Genomic DNA, 13,193 nt, shown 5'->3' with positions numbered 1-13,193 from the left:
AAGGCATGAACCAAGATCGTAAACAAGTCATTCGTATAACAATGTCTTCTCACTAGATATTCAAATAGAGAACTGACACATAAGAGAGAGAGAGAGAGAGAGAGAGAGAGAGAGTGAAGAAGAGTATATGCCCACACCTTGTTCTATTGAAGCTTTATGACCAGCAGATCCTTTTCTTTTGCTTTTAGGATCAGAGCGTGCAATGCTCAATTTCTTCCCAAGAAACATTTGCTTATTCTTAGCCACAGCTGCCTCAAGGTGTGCATCATCAGAGAAGTCCACGTATGCTAGTCCCTTCATATAAATAACAAGGAGAAGTGTAATAATCCAATTAATACGACATATAATATGGAGTGTGGTCAAGTACAATATTCAAATGAGAACCATCAATCTTTGTTTGACAAATTTACCTCTTACTGGACCTCTAGGATTTGAACTAAAACCAATTTGAAAATAATGGAGCTAGTCATGATCATATATACACATCAACTATCAACAGTCTCGATATGCTCCCATAGTAGCAGCCCCAAGGCTTTCATGTGTAGCAAAACCCATGGCTTAGACGTGGATATATCGGTTTGGTGGCGCATACCATGCACGTGGGTCAATGGGTCAGCACATGAAAATAACATGCTCTGATACCCATAATAAACCGCTAGGCTTCCAACTCAACCAATGTCACAATAGTGGAGTAACCCATGATCATATACAACATAGTTTGCATACCCTGACCAGGGGACAACAATCTCAACACCTCAGTATGAAGATACAGTATTATAAAATTAGTAGGCAACCCTGCTTGTCTGACTTTTACTTCATTTCTTCATTCAGGTCAGCTCTATCATGAATTAGTCAAGCTAATAAAAATGCATTACACTTGTCTTTTTTTCGAAGTGAATGCAGTTGCATACGTGAATGATCAATGTATTTGTGAGCCCAGTTAGCTAAAAGCAAGACGACTAGAATAGAAAGATCAAAGGGTCCACAAGCAGAATGATAGATACAAACAAAAACATCACCAACAGAGGCACTTGTAACCTTGCTCATCATCTTGACAATGAAAATACCAACAATAATTAGGGAATGAGAACTTCTATCAACTAGGTTTTCTATCACTTAATACAGACAAACATTTCTAACACCCTCCAAAGCAGATAAAATAGATACCCCGATAAGAAATGTCACTAGAAGCAAGAGCTTTCTGAAAGATTGATTACTATGATTAGAATGTTTTAATTAAAAAATGCCACCAGTTAACTATAGTTCAGAAACTTCTACATGTCAGGTACAAATAATTTTTGTTTATATTTGACAGGACCGACGGGATAAACATGACAGAAAACATGAGTTGCAGGAAATGCTTAGATGTTTACATATCATATAAAGAGACAGCTGAAAATATAATGTGTTATTAAATAGCTAATAACAAGCAACTTTATAAGTTATCAAATATCCATGCCCCAAAAAGTTCGCAATTTGTAATGTCAAAACCAAAAGAACAAGCACACATTTTTGGTGTTTCCCCACTACGAATATTTTTCCTCGAGTGTAACTTATAAACAAGGTTCTAAATGACGTGAGACGTGGCGGTGAGGTCAAGTCTCAAGCCTTACGAGTTACAGCAAGGCCACGGTATTTTTTAAGGCGTGTCCTAAGGCAGCACACACACACATATACACACACACACGCCCTCCGTTGTATGTGTCAGTGTTCTGAATAACACTTTCTAACAAATTAGATTCATATAAAGTAACAAGACCAAAAGGAAAGAACCACTGATACCAAATATATAGAGCTTATAGAAAATTATACCAAGAGTGTAAAATCGAGATTAAACCTCTAGTCACTACTTTTTTCAATTTCCAAAGGATTCATGTTCGACTTTTCGTGTGCATAAATGTGAGTAAATATTCACCTATTTAAGGTTTTAGTTTTTAAGTTCTCTTTTTATGTTTGTTTAAGTCCTAGTCTCATACATAATTATCATTTATCGCTCAAACTATATATTAAAGTAGCCCCACACCTTACACAATAAGAGGTTGTAACATGCCATAACGTGTTGTAACAAGCCATAATGCGTTATAGTACAAGTCAAGCCTTAGAGTGGAGCCATGGGGGTTAACGCAGCGGCGAACCCAAGCCTTGAAGCCATAACACGCCATAACGAGGCCATAACGAGTTATTTAGAAGCATGCTTATAAAGCAATAATATTAGACGATCTTTTCAGAAGGGCGTACCATCAGAAAGAATAAAGATTGATAGGATGAAAAAATTCTTGTAATCTTTTAAGCATGTTGCAATACCAAACAATTTGTAAAATATGTGCTGAGAGAATGTGGGTTATGCACAAGAGAGAGAAAGAGACCCTTGATTTTTTTGTGAACTTGTCCATCAATATTCGAATAGCTTCAACGCCACCAACATCACTGAAGAAACTACGTAGGTCCTCAGAATTTGCCTGCAAATGTCAAGATTACCTCGCTAATCCCAAATAAAAAAAATTAACTAAATGTCCTTCAGGAGCACAGAATGTTAATAAAAGTATAAGCAGAGATTTTGCCTTCAGATTAAGATTTGATACAAAGGCAGTGCATTGGTCTCTGTATTGCTTGGATCTCTCAGGTGTGGGGTCTTTGGTTTTCAGGTCATCTTGGCCATGAGGCATATCTTTTGGAGTAACAATATTTTCCACTTTATTTGCTTTAACTGAACTTTGAGGTTTATCCTTTTGATGCCCTATGGCATTCTTTTGCCGCTTTGCTGGTGACTGTTCATTAGGTGCATCTGAAGCAGACTTTCTCTTTTCACGTGTACTTTTCTTTACAGAATCCTCCTTGTGATCTGCTGATGAAGCAATATTTTTGCTCTCTTGCTGTAACCTAAAAAGCTGTAGCTCCTGCACCCGAGGAGCCACCTGGAATAACAGAATCAGTGCATCAGAAACAAGGTCACACCAGACCACTTGCATGAGAAAGTGCATCAAATACAAGATCACATCTGACTTCTTAGATAGAAGTGTATGAGGAAGATAAAAAAATAAGAACCAAGTCAATGGATACACAATGTTTATACAAATCCAGAACTGAACCAGAGGTCCAGGATGATACTCCACACAAACATGACAATTAAATTGAAAAACTATAAAGAATTCAGCTGGAAAAATTTTATCTGACATTCATATGCCAATACAAAACAACACGCGTCCTTTGGTTAAATGACCTCCTGACAGCGTTTTGTTAACTCCACGACCTTTTGACAAGATAACAAAAGAATGCCACTTCTACACACCAGAACGCCTAGAAACCTATCAGCAGGTCATAGATTTAAAAATAATTTGTCAGGAGGTCATTTAGCTTAATAACCTTGTAAAACACACACCCCAGCAGCAAGGTTTCAGATAGAAGCTTGTTTTCTCCTGAAACCATATGAAGGCATTGCTTTGGCCATAAACTAGCATACTTGATAATTCTGATGGGAAAAGGCTCAAATTGCCAAAACAAGAGTTAACTCATTCACATCAGTTATACGTGAAGCTTATCAATCTCTCGATTTGGGTCATGTTGATTCACATACCGACATTTAACGGTTTTACTAGTCTTCAATCAAATAAATTAGTTTCATAACTGTGATATGTATTATGTTAAAAGAGTGATGTCTTCATGTATAAGAAATTTTTAGGGTTGTTATAACTCTATGTGCCCCAACTAGAGTAAGTCATTCCAACAAGCATCCATAAAAAAGAACCTGGTCAGTCCATACATCTGAAACACCACTAGCATTTAAAATTTAAAATTAACAACAAATGGGGGGAGAGAGAGAGAGGGAATGATACAACAAAAGATAAAACTAAACAATATTGAAATTGGCATATACCATTATAGTTGCCTACAGGATAAGTACCTTCTGTGAAGCATGATCAAAATCTTCCAGTGTACCAAATTCCCTCTCAAACCTAATCCATAAGTTGCATATGTCCTGAATGAAATTGCTGTTAGGATAGAAAGGCATAATGTAATTCAAAAGGAACTATAGAATAGATACTCTCTAGTAAAAAAATCCAAACTACCAACAATGCATGAAATAATCATCTTCGATAGTTTCCCATCAAACAATGCAATCATGAAAAAAATTGTTAACTTGTCACCCATCCCTATATGGGATCTCTTAGATATAATCAAATTTATGCATAGGAGCTTTTCATAAATTACTGAAAAGTGAAACTGCCACTTGACACACAAAAGCACCTTATTTTGCTGACTACTATAACACCTCTTTTTTCTTGCTTGTCTCTAACTTGACAATAATAAATTAATCTAGACATTTCCAATTTTATATAGGTATGGTTGCCTATTTCCCCTTTTAGCCTTATGAACCTAATTGTGCCTCACACATACATTAGCTAGTGTCCTTGTGAATTACAGTGAGAACCCAGGACTTAAATTTAGCAACACATGACCAAAATCAAGCAAATTTTGGGGTTTAAGAGCAAAACTGATTTCATATGAACTTCCCTCTATTTTATTCCTTCGGTATATGTTTGGTTAAGAATAGACAGTTGAACCTCGATATATATATATATATATATATATATATATATATAAATAGGTTAGAAGCAAAAAGGTAAGGAACCAAAGACAGATAATGCTCTGTAATACAACAAAAAAAAGATGTACCTCAGAGCCTGTCCCAGAAAACCTTTTACTATAGCATCGTTTATACAAAGATCTAGCTTCATTTATGTGCCCCATCTCAGTTTCCATTGATATATAGCCTTGCCAGGCTTCTAACATAGACCCACTACAAAATAAAAGGTTCGCCAGAAACATCATTAGCATGGAAGAGAATAAGAACAAAAAGTTCATACTGACTTTATAAAAAAAAGAACTCCGAACCTGTTCTTAAGCAAACTCTCCCATACTCCACGAGCTGCAGTTATATCATTCCCAATACTAGACTCCAGGCGGGCCCAGTATCTATGTATTTGCAACAAACTGTACGTGTTCTTTAACTGTGGTGACAAATAATCACATGCCCTCTGGATAGACCATAAACTATGTTACACATGCAATCGTAGTGATAGTAGTAGCTATGCCAATAAGCCAAAGTTAGACTATAGTCAGTACTAGTTGAAAAGGGTATGCTGGGAATTTAAACAGATACCTTCCTAGTGGAGGGTTGGGGATAATTTATTGGACTTCATCATAGTGTGAGGGGAAATCTATTAAAAGGGAGCATACAAAAGAGAGAAAGGGAGCATGGGAAGTCATCAGCTTTGTAAACACAGAAAAGGGAAGGAGCCTTGGGAGATCACAACCTCACGAAATGCTGTACCTCTTTATCATTTGATTAAGAGTAGACAATTATATGAAATCTTTTGATACTGCTATTAGAATGATGAATGTACATCAAGTGGTATCAGAGCAGTCGATCCTAGAGGTGACCCAGGCATGCTCGTTATTGTTAACTAAATGATGGAAAGGTTAACAGAGATGCATTCTGCTTTGGACGTAACCAAGGGCATCTAGAAGAAGATGTTAGCTCGTATTGAACCAATGGAAGAGGAGAATAATAAAGAAAATGGAGATTCAATCAATTATTGTGAAAGCGATTCAAGTTGGTTCGGCTATGGAATGCATCCGGATCTTTTTCAGCCAGGTTTCCAATCCACAAAGGGCGCGGATCTCTCCAATCGAAACCCGAAACTGTCGAGAAATAAATCCTAACTGCATGAAATTTCTGCATCTACTTGATTCTTTCTGGATATCAAGCGTATTAGGTGTGACTCAGGAGATCCCGAGTACGATGGTGTGTCAGGATCTTGACTATGTGTTTCCACCTTCCAGTAAGATGCAAAATGGTGAAAATACAGAAAGAAGGAAGAAGAGAGAGCATAGAGAAAAAGGAAATTGATTCCAAAGAGGAATGGTTGGGTTAGGCCAAAACCATCAAATTCTCGACAGACTTCGCATCGTTGATGGCGTATGGGATAGATAAGTTGAGTGATGATCATTGGAAACCGCTACCACCGCCGCCAGGACTGTCTTCACTGTTGTCACTGTTCTCACCACCGTACTCACTATCGCCAACAACGTCCTCACAACATCGTTGTCAGCCCTAAAACAGGGAGAATTCATGAAGAATATGGAGGGAAATTTAGAGTTTATGGACAGTGGTGGAGCCACAGATGGGGAACCAAAAATCAAGGTGCACTGAAATCCTGTAGTAGGATTAATTAGTCGGAAAAATGAAGTTACTGTGCACTATTGAGGGGCTTAGTGTAGTGGTATTCATTGATATTGGTGCCACCTACAATTTTATTTCTAAAAAGTTGGTTGAAAACAAAATAGGTGAAGTCTGTCTACCTCAAACTGTCAACTACTTGGATTTGCACTCATCTTTTTAATAATCGTGGTTGTATGTCCTCAGGACTTGGTCTGGATAGCCCCCCAACTACTAGCATGGTTATAACAGGAGTTGATGTTTTGATCAAAGAAGGAGATACATTAGAAAGGACCTTCAAGAGACAATATGTGTGATATTGGATAAAACCAGGCTCTAACTCAGAATAAAGCCACAATTACCACAATTACCTTCGAGTTTGCCGCTTGTACTGAGAATATCAGTAAACATCCAATGGCAAAATGAATACCGGAATACGCTAGGACTTTCTGTTTTTTCGGGGATCCTATTGTAACCAAAGATTCAAAATTTGAAAGCAATGAGTCCACAACGAGTAGATGGTTTCTTGATACGCTGGATTTCCGTGCGATTCCCAGAAAAGGCATCGGGTCTGACATCAATCAGAAGCAAATTTTGGTTGGAAACAGAAGTGTTCTGGTTCAGAAAGAGGTTACCATCCCAACCGATATTGAAAGGTTTTTGGTCGGTCTAGAAGATAATGCAAAGATGGGCGTACCTGTGGGCATATGATTCTGAACTAATTGGTACTCCGGAAGTTACATATCCTCTAAAGAGAGAAATGACTATCATCATGGAAGGACTTTCCAAAATGGATGTCCAGTCCATCATGTTGCAAATGAGGCCGTCACTCAAGATGTAAGGGCTGTAATGCTGGGTCTGTTGGAATTTGTTTTGAAAGGAAATGGTAGTTTGTTGGCTAAACATCAGACGGAGGTCAGGGACTTCATGGGATGGTGCAAGGATGGAGTTAATAGAGTCCTAAGGGAAAAAAAAGTGATAAGTCTCCAATTTTCAGTTCCAGTAGTGCATCAGTTTGTTTGTTTTTTCCACCTTGAGGACAAGGTGAATGTTGGGGGCGGGGTAATGTTACAGATGCAAAGGTAATGATAGTTAGTAAGTTATAGTTAGACTATAGTCGGGTATTAACTAGATACCTTCCCAGCAGAGGGATTGGGACAGTTTGTTGGACTTCATCATAATGTGAGGGGAAATCAGTTAGAAGGAAGTATATATTAGAGAGAAAGGGGACAGGGGAAGGCACTAGATTGTAATCACTGAAAAGAGCAAGAGCCTTGGGAGATCACAGCCTCTTGAAGTGCTGGAACCTCTTAATCATACAATTAAGAGTAGAAAAATCTTTTGAAATCTTTCAATACTTCTATTAGAACAATGATCAAACTATCATAAGTTTACAGTCAATAAAATGATAGATGTAAATAGAAAAATGAAGAGTCATATAGGTAGTTGAATAAGTAGTTTAGGTTATCCAATATCCAAAGATTGAAGCAAACAATGCAATCACTGAAGTAAAGATAGGATAAAATAACTTGACAAGATATGAGATACAACTTCTAAGTTTAGATGTGTTGTATCCGAGAAATTTATTAAACGAGAACAAAGAGATAAAACTTTAAGCCAACTTTTTGCTTATTTGATTTTCCAGTCATGTTACAAAAGTTCTAAAGCACAAGGGGATTGGTACAAAATTGAATTGCTACATCCACAAAGAAGTTGTAATTATTCAAGAACATCAGGCATGTAAATTAGTTTCTACCTGGAACAGAAATATACAACAAGAAAACAGACACATTTTGTCCTTATGATACAACAAAGCAAGCAAATATATTGATCTTCAAACAGAAGTCTTATATCTATCCAAGTGAACCTTGAACTTTTGTAATACCCTGATAATCTATGGAAAATCACAAACGACATCTCGTGCAACACTCAGATTCAACACTACAAGTCACTAAATTTTGCCTCTAGCTTCTCCGAGCAAACATGTGTTACCCACAAAAGCACACTAACCAGTCGACTACAGCCCTAATAATTAGACAGCCTGCACCTTCAAATCCCAGTCATTTATATGCTTTTTGAAACGCCCAAATCCCATCATCAGAAAAAAGAACATTCTGGACCCAAAAAGAATCTACTTAATTGCAAAAGAGTAACCCAAAGTAAGACAAGAAAAAGCTCCGTCTATGATTAGCAAGTCATCAACAATCTAAAAACCTAAAAATAACTAACATCTAAAAACAGCTAACTTAACTTATAGTACCTATATTATGGCGTAATTGCTCATCAAGTAAACAATGTTGAGCACCTCTACTTTTCATCTTCTATATAAATTTGACTTCAATACTTCCCACATTAAAGACCTTTCATACTTGATAAATGATAAAAAAGTGGAAGCCAAAATTGTGCTTTTCTGCAGTGAAGTGATTGCTTGATAAGATAGACTCATGATATTCTCACCTCAACATCCCAAACACATAGAATTAACTTTTCTTACAATGTTCTGGTTAATGGTTATTTAGGGGAATTTTACATAGCCTTAATAAATAACCAAACAATAGCATTGGCAACCAATGATAAATATAAAGGTGGATAAACATAACCAAATAACGTAATCTGAAATGATTAAATAAGCTAATAGTAATTTATATGTAGTCAAATACAGATATTGTAGTTCTGCAGTTCATATGTGTTCTATTAGAAGCATTTTTCTACCTAAAAGTGAAAAAAACAAGCATCATTTATCAAATAGGAACACAGGAAGGTTACCACTGAATATAAATCTTTGTTGGACATAGTAATAGCCAAGAAACTAAGCTAGTCTGACCGGAATATGACTATATGAGAACAAGACAAACCTGAAAAGTATCCCGTATCAAGGCATAATCTAAGCCATCGTCCAGTTCTTTGGCAAACAAGATTCTCCTCCTCAAGCCATCAACTCTTGTGAGAAATATGTCTACATACTGAAATTAAAGTAAACCCATAACTTAACAGCATTCATGGTCATATCTCAAATGTATTTGACAAATGTAATGCACCCACAGACAACAATCTATATAACCTATGATTGAGAAGACATTAAATAAGAACCTTTTCTCTTTCAAGGACATTGAATGCTCATTTTACAATCCATATGAACATCGTAGCAAAACATCCACTTTTACTTATGCAAAATGCTTCCATAGACAGTTGACATAAGAAAACGGTGGTAGTGTTTGCCAACATATTAAATGGTTATACAACAAGGATATAGAGAAAGGGAGAAGTATTTTATACCTCATCTATGGTAGAAAATGTGCATAGCAGAGATCTCTCAAAAACCTGAATTGGGTGAAAATTAGGTACCAGTACTGCAATAATGATAACAACTCGTAACATAATTTGTTTAACCTCGAAGTTATATTACACTCCTCAACCAACATTACACAATGCAACTAAATAATAAAAAATCATAATTGCTTTTATAAAGAAAACATAAGTTTTCTGTGCTACCTTATCATGTGCAGACATTTTGGTAAAAAGAATGTATGAGAAGTGAACAATTAAAGAAATTTAAAGTGATCCTGAAGTATCACAAATCATGGAACATTTTTTAATAGCTTACATAGAATTGAATTAAGTAAATTAGGTTCAAATTTAAGAATTAAAAACAGCAAGATAAAAGATAATTAGTACGAACATTAACCTTTGCCCATGTTCTTTACACCACCACAGACAATTGAATATCCAGTTCAATCATCACATGTTATGTTTTGGCACAGACCTGCTTAGTAGCGTATGATAAATATAAAAGGTTTCTTTGGACTGTTATGTGCGTGTTTTTAGCTAGGGCCTAGATAGGTCTTTTGCAGTCTTTTCCAATTATATATAAGAATAATAAAATAATATTTAACAAAATTTGCAAAAATAAGTTTGAGGAAGAGAAAGGGTCTGCATACAGCTTACCCCAATACCCTATTTCTAGGTGGGATATGAGAGGGTTTTTTAGGGCTTAGGGGAAAAACAAGGTAGATCGATCAAAGGTTATGCGAGTCGATGCTTATACCCATCACCAACTTGTTAAGTTCATGAAACAAGCACAATCAAACTGCTTCTTGTCAATTTTTGTTTTCTTGAGTGTGACTAGACCTTTTCAGTAATTCATTTATAAAAAAAATAAAGACCTTATCACTCAACAGTAGTTTGTACTTCATATAGAAAAAGAACCAATGGCAGAAACATACATCAGAAAGCTCTTTCTCAGAACAACGACATCGTTCAAGGTATAGCATGAACTGAACCCATAGTTCTCCAACCCAGGGACAGTTCCTAGTTGCCCTGTTAAAAATATCCCTCAAAGTTTTGTCTGCCTAGCAATGAAAAGATACAAGATCATTAAAGTTTAGATAATTACAATAAAAGCACCAAAAGAGAAAAAAATCAACTAAAACCTTTAGGGTCTTATTGAGGTAGTGGGTATAATCAATCCAGAGATCACTGGATATAGGAAATTCAGTAATTGCACGTTCATACAAGCTTTTAACTCGAGCAGGATCTCCACAGGACTGTTCGAATTTCAAATAAGCCTGCAATAACAAGACAAATATCATCAACCTTACAGCAGTATACATGTGCCTCACTGGTTGCAGAATATCTTACAGAAATATGAACAGAGTATACTAAAGGGCTGCTTACCAAACAGTCATCGGGTAAGCTCTTACCGGTAAGGGTCACCACTCTCACTTACCTTAATGGGTAAGATTCTCGGCCATCAAAATGGCATAGTAGGCGATAATCTTACCCGGTAACCGTGAACCAGGTAAGAGTCACCACCCTCACTTACCGGGTAAGATTGTCAGTCCTTGTCATGCCTCTTACAAGGTAAGATTCTCGATCCTTGCCATGATTACCCGGTAAGGTAAGTGCCCGGTAAGCATATACCCAGTTAGCGTTTGGTAAAGGGACCCCTAAGTCACACTGGCGCACCATGAAACTTTGAAGCCGCTCTGTATCAGCCATGTCATTTTTTACAATTTTTTCTTCAAAATCAGCACGCATACTCAACATCTCTATAGCCTTCTGATATGCGGAAGCAACATTGGCGGAAATTCCTTCTGTACTGCTACTACTGACGTCAAGAGTGTTCCCATGTTCAGCCTCCCAAGCCTTATAGGTGAGAAGAGTTGACATCAGGTCTCGATGAGGAATCGACAAGTGTCGATGAAATATATTTCGAATCCTTTGGACCTGCTTTTCCCGCGACTGTAACCAACATTAAAGCAACCTGAGATATAAAAACGCAAGATAGGCATAGAAACTACAGAAATATTTATAGTGCAAAAAATATGATAACAAATGACCAACATATGGATTACACATTAACTCAGACCTAGTACTGCTAGAGGTAATATGTACAAGTAAATACAACTGAGCCTAAAAAATAATGGAAGGAAAAAGACTTCAGGTTTGGCAAATGTTGGACCCGAATTACTGCTTCAACCTTTTCTCCACTTGCCCTCCCTCCAAAACTAAACAAAAGCAGAATATGGGAGTTCAAACTTTCTATATAAGAAGTTGATCCCATGTTTGTAAAACCATAATTAAAAAGAAAGAAAAATCAAAAACAGCAACAACTAAAAAGCATCCATAACCTGCAGAAAGAGAATTGTCAACCCAAGTTCATACCTCAAAGTCCATCGTATCCATGCTATTAAGGACGGCTTCCTCATAACTTTTGTATGCTTCCCATAATTTACTGCCTTCAGCAACATGCAAACCACATGCGATAAGAGCACGCTCAAACAGGTCCCTTGCCTTTGAGATCCCAGTGGGTGAACATTCACGGACAGAAGAATCATATTTTTGAATGAAATTCAGATAGTCATACCACAGAGAAACGGACTGCAAAAAGCAATCAATCATTTTAGTTCTCATGAAAGAAAATTAACTATGCAAGATGCAAGTCAATATGAGTCAGAAGAGAATTTCATAGCCATGACATAACGACTTCAGTTCATTCATCAATAGAAAGATGAATTAAAACATTTTATTCCTTTGCTTATTCGAAAACTACAGAATTGGTACTTCTTTCTGAAGGAAAGGATCTGCTCAAAAAAAACCAAATCCATGATTGTTTTACCATTAAATTAACAACATTGACATGCCTAGATACAACATAGATATGTCTATCATGTCAATGCAACATAAATATCTATGAACTTGATAAACCAACAGCAAGAATGCTTTATGTATCCCAAAATTCTAAGAAATGCTATTTTAATCTAGATATTTCCAAGTTCTCTAATATGCATCTTTACATGATTATATATAACTATAAGAAATTCTAATATACTGATAGCTACAACACAAAAAGTTACCAATATCCAATAAATTTCCACTCCATAAGTTCCATGTTTAAAAAGATTCCAAAGTCACCAATTTCGTCCTCCAGTTTAAAGAAATAAAAATACTATTAGTAGACAAAAACACATCCATGTTGATAGTAATAATTCCTAACCAAGTAAAGGAACAAGAGGTCATAACCAAAAAGTTACTAAAATACCAACTATAATAGGAATAAGCAAAACATAACATCAGAATGTTGGAAAGAAGCTAGGAAAAAATGTTATACTATACAGGAAATAAATTCTGGATTAAGATCTGTTAAATTGTAGTGTACAGCAATAGTTTCTTACCTGATCAAATGTTCTCAAAATAAGGCCATTTATTATGTAGGGTTAAGTGAAGCTTAAAAGAAAACCAGTAAGCATAAATTCCAGCTCAACAAGTGATAATACCAACTACCAAGTGTTCATGGCTCTACATTTCATAAGCAATCTAGGTCAAAACAATATATATTTACCACATATCTGCTGATGTGTTGCATCTCTTCATCCATCAACTATTTCAATTTGTAGTGGAATATGGTGTTTCCACAATTTCTGCATTTGTGTTCATGCATTTACTTTGCAAAATAGACTCAACTTGGTGGGTC

General features: G+C 36.3%; 1 protein-coding gene across 1 annotated transcript; it reads right to left on the bottom strand.

The window, feature by feature from the left end:
• Positions 1 to 77: 77 nt before the first annotated feature.
• On the bottom strand, positions 78 to 12,612 carry LOC112505115 (squamous cell carcinoma antigen recognized by T-cells 3-like; the record flags this gene model as incomplete). The annotated part of the gene is made up of 13 exons (XM_025109070.1): positions 78 to 294; positions 2,367 to 2,459; positions 2,562 to 2,915; positions 3,902 to 3,976; positions 4,675 to 4,798; positions 4,894 to 5,036; positions 9,076 to 9,183; positions 9,497 to 9,541; positions 10,444 to 10,569; positions 10,651 to 10,785; positions 11,186 to 11,461; positions 11,885 to 12,100; positions 12,577 to 12,612. Coding segments are annotated over 13 exons (1,948 nt in total), but the record flags the coding sequence as incomplete, so codon positions are not given.
• Between the last annotated feature and the right edge of the window lie 581 nt (positions 12,613 to 13,193).

The sequence above is a fragment of the Cynara cardunculus genome, unplaced genomic scaffold (genome assembly GCF_001531365.2).
Source record: "Cynara cardunculus var. scolymus isolate 2C unplaced genomic scaffold, CcrdV1 Un_Scaffold_8514, whole genome shotgun sequence".
Lineage (NCBI taxonomy): Eukaryota > Viridiplantae > Streptophyta > Magnoliopsida > Asterales > Asteraceae > Cynara > Cynara cardunculus.
Note: the sequence above shows the minus strand (reverse complement) of the source record. Positions and strands in the feature narration are given on the sequence as shown.